Raw genomic sequence first — 9,199 nt, forward strand, 5'->3', positions numbered from 1 at the left:
TAATTCTCAATATTTCCACTGTACGCGCTAAATGCACGCTCTATATTTTTCTACGTCAGTCCTACCAATGTTACATATTTACGTTTAACATGAAAATAAAAATGAAATGTTCCTAGTATAACGACAATTTTATGAGTCACGGCGTGAGAGCAAAACGCCATATAATCAAATAGTGACGACATTATATGTACATATAATTATCTTTGTATACGAGAAGATAAGAAGTGTTGTATTTATTTAGTGTACGCGTCTAGGTTTCTTTAAGATGAGTCACACAAGTATCCACTCGTTTTTCAGTATCTTAATATTATTCTTGTAAACTATTGTTATTCACGTTGTTTGTGGAGTAGTGCGAGTTGGTCATTTGCATTTCGCGCTGTACACGTTGTGCTAATTTTCTAAAACAGGGGACACTAACTATACCTACATATATAATATCGAGCTTCAAAACCAGTGATTACTTAAGTAACTGAGTGACTGGACAGTAGTGGACAGTATGGCAGTAGTCTGCACTTAATCCGGTAGTTCGATATATGCAAAATTTCTGCGGCCTTGGGTATACAAATTATTTAAGGATGACTCGATCAAACCTAGTTGTGATGGATCAGTAAAGAATGAATTCTTGGAACGTTACATTTTTACTCTCTTTCCTTTAACATTGCTCCGATAGACGGGCACGGAATCAGCACAATATCGACTTTGACAGGTGCTAGTTGTCATTTTTTGCTCGTCTAATTGGAGGTTATAGCATCATGTTTGCAACGCTGAAAAATAAAATACGAGAGGAAATAGGGAGTGACGTGTCAACTGTCGTTAGAAATGCCGGCAATGTGCGCGGCATTAACTCGAGGCATATGTCTCAGGTAAACATGTTGTTACCATGTGTAACTTATTATCAGTGTGGAACCGATAACGCAACTACATAGCATACTTATTTATAAACGATCTATAATTGTGATCTATATTTGTAGTAGTCACTTTAAATCATCATTAATTTTCAAGAAAGTACTGGCGATATTTTAAGTTAGATATTTATGTTTTTTATTAATTCCGCATATGTTTATCGGACGATTCATTAATATTTCATATGCTCGTTATCTAATTTTGATAATCACAAGATTTGCTCGAATACCTACTGATAGTTTAGTCTATTTTAGAGACATTACTTTATAGATACTTTTGCTATTTTTGTACCGTTTAAAATTATGTTTTTAATTAATCTATAACAGACTAAATGTTTAAAATGAAATTGTAGAAAAGACCTTTTATAAACTTTTATCTATAATATAATGTAAAGCATTGTTATGATCATACGTATAAACTGAGTTATTACAATGAATGATATTTTTTTTCTAGACGGGATCCACGAGTAGCATCAGTGGATCTCAAATTTCATTAGATGGCTCGCGTGAGGAAAATATAGCTTCACCTTTACCACCTGTTTCTTTGGAAAAAGATACCAGTTTTGATCTTAAATTAAATGATAATATGCAACTTTCTGCTAAAGATATTAAAAAACTTGAAAATAGAGAAGATGAATGGCGGAAAAGATTGGCGAAAAAGGAGGCTGAATTGATGAAACGAATGGAAAAGAAAGAAGAGGATTGGAAAGTAAGATTCTTGGAAAAAGAGAAAGAGTGGAAAAAAGTAGTTGAAAAACAGGAGAAAGAGAAGAATAAGATAGAAGAGGAATTAAGACATGTAGAAAGTTCAAAACGTTCATTGGAATTGGCTCTTAAAGATGCAGAAGGTACAAATTTAAAAAAGCAAATTAATGTTACTTGATTTAAATTTTAGTGGCAAATGAAATTTATATATACGTATCTAAATTTTCATAACTAATATTGTGTTTCAGAATACAAGAAAAAATTATATAGTTTTCAAGAAGATGCGGAACAACTAGAAGGTTTCCAAACTCAAGAAATGGCAAAAATAAAACACCTAGTAAGTTTTATATATTCTTTCTTTAAAAGCTTACCTTTATCATTTATATTTTCTGCTTAATACGCTTCTATGTTTAATACTTTATATACTTCTATATTTATTTTATTTATTTTAATTTAGTTACTGGCAAAAGAACAGGAAGTAGAAGAAAAATCACATCATTTAAAAGCAGCCACTGCAGAAATTGACAGTTTAAAAAGTGAAGTCTCTCGTCTTAGAAGATACGAAGATGAATTGAACAATGTACAGGTGAGTAAATTATCTAATGATTGGTTTCATTTTAATTATCACGTGAAATGTATTATAAACTTCAAAATTATGTTAACATAATTATTTAATATAGTTGTGTTAATATAAGTTGCTTTGATGATTGACATCATTTAAGTGAGTAAACATGGACTATACTTTAAATTGAGTTTAAGTATATTTATATAAATCTTTTATTTTTAAATATATTAAAAATTTGTTTCCACACAAAAATATTCTATGTTAAATATTAAGCTATATATGAACATTTACAAGTACTATCTTAGATTTAATATTTTAGGTTTACATTTACTTTTTATTTACTTACAAAATTTGTCAAAACTTTGCAGAGTCTAGCAGTTTGTAGCTTTTAAGGAAAAAGAAGTAATCCCATAAAAATCTTAAGTTATTCTATTTCCATTAGATGAGCATTGTATTTTACAAACTAACAGCTTTACTTTGTCACATGTAAGGAATTAGTATAAAGAAATGATTGGTTCGATAAAATAACAATTAAACTTTGTTTTTGATTTATAAGATAAAACAGTATTATTGATAAGATATAATCTAAATTTGTCCTTGTTGTAATAGTATTGTTTCTAATAAATGCAAATTATTTCTTATTGCAAATGAATTAATTTGTTATGTGTGTATATATAGTGTTATATAGATAATTTCATAACAATTTGGTTTAAAAGTAAATATTAGATATTATTTTGTCATGAATTAATATTTCAATAGTAGCTTTTCATATATTGCATTTTGTGTTATAAATTCATTTATAACATTGAACATTTTTTAATGAGAAGGGATAAAGCTGCATGGAAAAGTCAATTCTTTTTGTTTGTCATAATGTTTTTTTTAATGAATATTTACCTTTATAGTGCCAATTATTGATCATGTGGTCTGCTACAAAAATAATGACCATAAACATATTTTTTAGGTATAAGCACGCTTCCTTTTAAAAATTAGTTTTGTTTTTAAGCCTCCCACTACTTTTCTTTCTCCTTTTTTTATTTTATATATAGCTTTTTGTTTTGTCACGTTTTTGCCATGTTTTTCTGCACATTTTTTGTATTGACACATAGTATCAATCTATGATGAACAGGTGACATTTAGTCAAGAATCTTAATTATTTGGATATTTAGAATATTTGGAATATATTTTAAAATAAAACAAATGAGCATATGTTCCATAACTCTTATTTGTACTCTTAGAATGCGCTTTTAATACTTGATAGGAAGTATTTACTTCCATTTTATTAAACTTAGTTTGGGAAAGAACAGGCATTTTGTTGAGTACAAACAAATTGTGAAAGAACAATATTCTTTTATTGGTTATGGAACATGAGCAATACCTAAGTGATACTGAAAGTTTTGTGAAAACGACATACGCATGAAGATTGGAAAACTTTGATAAACGAGAGCATTGGAGATCAGAGTAGGCGGTATTTTCCGCTAATTCGCTGCTGCTACCGCTGATGCTAGAGGTACGTCTTCAAAGCTTTGCTGCTATTCTGCAATAAATTATTCTGCAACATAAATAACTTCTATAGATTTTACTTACATCAATGTTGCTCTTTATGTAATTCTCTCCTTGGTGCAAAATTTTATAATATAGGAGAAATGCATGTATTAACTAATGGAAGTGGTTTAATGGTAAAGAAAAATTTTTCATCTTATTATAATAAAATTTAATTTAAAATATCTCAACTATTTCTACTGCAGTACTCATACTCCAATGTTGTTACTCTCGTAACAGCGTGGAATAATTATTTTAAATAATAAAATGTCTCTTATAAACTTAAATTTTTGTCATATCCAGTTATATAGCAATTAATGGAAAATTTGAAGAGACTTTGAACAAAAAATTTATTCAACACTATTTAGTTTTGCTTCATAAATTTTTTTCTTCATTTTATTCACTTTCAGCATTATTATCATTAACCATCAAATTCATCATTCGCTTGTTCTTGGCTTTATAAGGTTTGGATTATTTATAATATTCTATTCATCTTTATGCATTAGAGCAATGCTTTGGTAAGGTTTGCAATGAAGCTTTACAGAGCAAAATGTAATAATGATAAATATAAAAAAACATTCCTGGTAATAATATCACCATTTTCAGGATGAAATGGAGACACTACGTCATTCTACTCAGCGTGAGAGAGCTCAGCTATCCTGTCAACTGGCACAAACTGAAGAAGAAGTACGTCACCTAAAGGATAAGGTTTTTGTGTTAGAACAAAGAGTCGCATTAGAGAGTAATGATCAAGTGACAGTGGATGAAAGAATAGCTGATCTTATGAGAGAAAGAGCACTGTTAGAAAGAAAGTTAGAAGAAGCTCATCTTCATTTATCCGATATAAAGACTAGTTGGTCAGGAAAAATATCTAGCTTGGAGACACAAGTTGGAAGACTTAGTAGACAGGCTGGTGAAGAAGGTTTGGAAAGGAGACGAGTCGAAGAAGAAAGTGAAAGACTGAAGCAAAGGATTAAGCAGCTAGAAGCTGAAATAGAGGTGAACAATGTTGTCATGGCGACGAAAGACGCCAAGCTTTTGCGCATGGCAGAGGACATCGACGAGATGGCCACGGAACTAAAAGAGCTCCGGGCCAGCGTCGATGATGAGGTGGACGAATTTAAACGACAAATTGTGAGTTACCGCGATATGTAGTCGTGCATGGGCTAGATTGTTTCGAAGAGGATGTCTTGTTAGAGTTTGAAATGCAAAAAATAACGAACATTCCCCATTTGTCAGGTGGCAATTTTCAAATGATCACAGCATTGAATAATAGATTTAATTTTTTAAAGAATGTATAACGATAGAATTTCCAACATAGATATTAGATATATATGATATAGATATATTATAATTCCTGTTTTGTTAATATTTGAAAAAGGAAGTTGATATTTCCATCTCGAATAATTTCTTTCATTTTTAAATTAACTGTGATCGCATAAAGTTGTGTTTATTTTCTGATTTGTTATAAGTGTTTTAATAATTTTATAAATTACTAAATGTTTATGACGTTACACCATTAGTGTAAAAACACTGGACGCGTAAAAATATGAATGTCTGGAACGTGTATACACGAAAGTTGTTAATTTACAATTGAAAACTACATATCGCCTATATACTTGCATGTTATATCTATGATGCTTGACGCTTAACGCACAGAACATTTATTTTACGTATATTTACTAGCACACTCTTTTGTTTATAATTTTTTTATTTACTTTTATATGCATGCAAAAATTTATAATGTACATTATATTTCATCAGTATCACGTATCAATAAACAAAAATAATTGTAGACTACTTTTTAAAACTTCCACATTTCCACTCCGCGTGTATTTATACATGAAAATTAGATAGTACCAACAATAATATTTTTATGTACGATCGCATTTCTGTATATTTTATTTGTGGAATAAAGAAAAGAACAAATAAATTATATCGTTTATTGCATTCGTTTTTGTGCTTGTTTTTAACCCATTTTTATATCCCCCTTTTTCAAGCGGCTTTTTATATATTATTATATACACAAATGTGTACACGATTTTTTTCTTACAGGGTTAATAAATCATATTATATTTTGCTACACCAACGACACAGTCCGATTATATTTACGTTGCTGTAAATATTAGGAATGCGTATCCAAGCTGATACAATTAAAGGAAAACGTATCGTATCCATATTCGTATAGAATAGAAGATAGAATGGTTATATAGAATCGAAAATCTTGCAGAAAGGCAGAAGATATAACAGAAAGCTTTTTTAATTAATCAAATGTACTCAAATTAAAATTTATTGCAGGTGTGAACTTCGGAATCAATGGCGCGTTCCGACATTATTTTGTTTATCATATAAAATGAATTGATAAATATTTTACATTTTTATATACTCTCTTCATATAAATTTAATATCTCCATTTTATTATATGTGCATTTATCCATTTTAAGTATAATTGTTACAAAGTCGATAAGATACAATAATCTCCTATTCAATTTTTAAAATTTCTGTTCATTAAATATTTTTTGTTTTATAATGCCTTCCGTCATACTGTTTTGCGAATATTGTTTAATTTAAAAATATTTTGATAAATTTATATTAACTTGCAAATTTGAACTTTAGTTAAGATATAAGACTTATGTATCATATTCTTTTCTGAAAATATCATTATTACTCTGTATTTTTCTATGTTATTGTTACTTGTGTTATTCTTATTAATGTCACTTTTCATAAAACGTTATCACTTTGAACGTTAAATTTTGTTGAATAAATTCTGTTGATAAATCCATTTTACCATAAATTGCAAAGATAGTAGATAATGAAGTAGGTAATGAAGAAGTAGATAATGAAGCATATTTTAAATAAATTCAATCATTGCCAAACTACAATTATTTCGTTTGAACATTATAATATTAGATACCACTCACATTGTTTTGTTGTTTGCTTTCTTTTGTCAGGAATCATCGTCAAAGCAAATAACCCGGCTGAAACAAGATTTAGAAGAAGCAACAGCAAAACTTTCAACTGCTACTTCAGAATTAGCCCATGTTCGTCTGACTCTAGAAGGTGAACGGATGAATAATTCTTCCTTACATTTAGAAGTAGCGCGTCTACGGGAAGATCTGGAATCTGAAAGAACAGCATCAGCAACATTAAAAGTGTGCCTAGAAAAGGAAAAAAATGAAAAAGACACTGCATTATTGAGAAACGCTCAAGTCTCCCAAGACATAGAAATGGTAAAGCAAGAGAATCGACAGCAGGAAGTCGAAAATATTGAGTTACAAAATAGAATAGAAACCTTAGAGCACAATTTACTAAGTAAAAGTAAAGAAGTAGAACAAGCAATGACGACGCTAGAAGAAACTAAAAAGAAAATGTTGGAATTGGAGGAAGTAGAACAAAATAGGAAAAAGATAGAGAGAAATGAAAAACTACTTAAAAGTAGCTTAATGGACCTAGAGGAGCAATTAAATGAAAAGACTAAGGTAGACTTGAAAAATAGATCTATGAAAATATATTTCAGAGAATAATATTAATTATCGAATATATTTTTAGACAATCAAAGTCTTACAGCAGCGACTAACCGATATGAAAAAGACCCTTCAACGAGAGTTGAGAGTTCCATCTTCATCATTGGATAGCGATGTTGAACCTTCTGCAGCAATTCTCAAGCCCAGTTCGTCGAAAACGGTCACTGCCAGGCACAATAGCACAAGAGACGACGATGTTAACTTTAAATACCTTAAACACGTTCTCATAAAGTTCCTAACAAGTAGGGAATACGAGGTAAATGTAATGTACTTTCTAAAATTCCAAAACCATAATATGTAAAATAAATTACTAAGAATAGTATGCTGAAATAATTTTGTTAAACAACAATGCATGAGATATTTATAATTTTTCAACTATTTCCTAACTTACATTTTGTTCATTTGTTTAAGGCTCTTCATTTAACAAGAGCAGTAGCTACTCTTTTGCATTTTTCACCCGAAGAAGAGCGGTTGTTGCAAGAAACTTTGGAGTGGAAAATGTCATGGTTTGGTACACGGCCTAATTTAGGTTTTGGACAAACTGCCAAAGCTATACCGCCTAGCTGATAGCTGAAACAAATTTCTCTTTCTATAGATATCATAAAAGTGGCCACAGATTCGTGGGTAAAATCAAAAAATTGGATCGCGTCGATGATCGGTCGCAAATGATTATAAATACTTGAGAAATTAGGGAGGACACAAATGGAAAAAGTTTACAAGCTAGAAATTTCATAAATTTTGTAAAATATTTAGCCTTCATAATACGCGTATAATTTATTCGCGTGAACAAATATTGGTCATAGTTAGCTTCCAAAATGCCCACTAAAATATGTAGCATCAAATATTATTTAGGTAAAATAAGTCAAATATAGAAGAATTTTGACATTCGTCATACACTGACATTACAAAATAAATTAGTGAAAAATATGTACTACATGCAACATATAAAATATCATCTTTTTCCATACATAAATACTTGAATATACACAATCATTCTGCAATATTTAATATCCAAAAATCATAGTTAAATTTATTTCTATATACAAAAGTCTGACACGAGATACTTTATTATTAAATTGATACTACATTTATCATTTTTTGTTATATTCGAATTTTGAATATACGATTATTTTGCGTATAAGTATTATATTGCATTATGTATATTATCATCTATTTCATATTTAATGAATGTAAGTTGAAGCAAGTTGATATGACTTAAAAAGTATGAAATAATTGCGTCATCGTTATATGATGTAAACAAATTAGATCTTTTAAAGGAATTTAGTATCGTCTAGATATAGCCGCAGATCGGTTATAAAAATTAGGGAAAACTTGTTTTAGCTCCGTTAATATCGAAGCTATTTGTAATTGCCATAATTATTATTTGTGATATGAATATTGCAATTGTGTCATGTTCATGTTTGTAAATAATAAGATGACGTTTCTATATGAATAATTAAAGCAGACGGGGTGAAATAACTCATTAATAAAATCTGATAAAATGATTTATTTAATTTTTCACCTATGTCTATATCGAATGGTTGTTACCTTCGTCTACAGTACATAATAATTTTGTGCATCTTGTGAAATTATTTTACCAATAATAAAATTTATAATTATATAAATAGAAACTACAGATATTATATTGTATCTTATTTAAGCAGGCAAGTATGTAAGAAAATTATTTCGGGAAATTAAAATTTTTACTTGTTACCAAATTTTGTGAATTTAGGCTTTAGACTTGAATATTCTACGTCAGATTAATTTGATCAATTCACTACATTTTCAGGACTTTATTTTAATTTCTTTTTCTTTAGACTGCTATATTATTATAAAACATTCCGTCTCGAACACAATGTTAAATTAGTAAAAGAAATTATCCTCAAGTTTGAAGATAATACTTTAATAATATGATGTGACACTAAGGAATAAATCAGATTGTCGCACGTTATATAAAGTGTAAT

The 9,199-nt window shown here is 29.3% G+C and overlaps 1 protein-coding gene across 2 annotated transcripts; it reads left to right on the forward strand.

The window, feature by feature from the left end:
- Window positions 1-155: 155 nt before the first annotated feature.
- On the forward strand, window positions 156-8,740 carry LOC117206432 (golgin subfamily A member 1). Of its 2 annotated transcripts, none has more exons than XM_033445772.1 (8): window positions 156-863; window positions 1,357-1,750; window positions 1,856-1,944; window positions 2,065-2,193; window positions 4,318-4,845; window positions 6,663-7,190; window positions 7,261-7,491; window positions 7,647-8,740. In XM_033445772.1, the coding sequence occupies exons 1-8, from the start codon at window positions 753-755 to the stop codon at window positions 7,800-7,802; spliced, it is 2,166 nt and encodes a 721-aa protein (XP_033301663.1). In that variant the 5' UTR covers window positions 156-752; the 3' UTR covers window positions 7,803-8,740. The 2 variants fall into 2 exon arrangements, with proteins under 2 accessions (XP_033301663.1, XP_033301664.1); XM_033445773.1 differs by having other exon boundaries at window positions 4,318-4,710.
- The last annotated feature ends 459 nt before the right edge of the window (window positions 8,741-9,199 follow it).

Source organism: Bombus bifarius, unplaced genomic scaffold (genome assembly GCF_011952205.1).
Source record: "Bombus bifarius isolate JDL3187 unplaced genomic scaffold, Bbif_JDL3187 scf7180000008006, whole genome shotgun sequence".
NCBI lineage: Eukaryota > Metazoa > Arthropoda > Insecta > Hymenoptera > Apidae > Bombus > Bombus bifarius.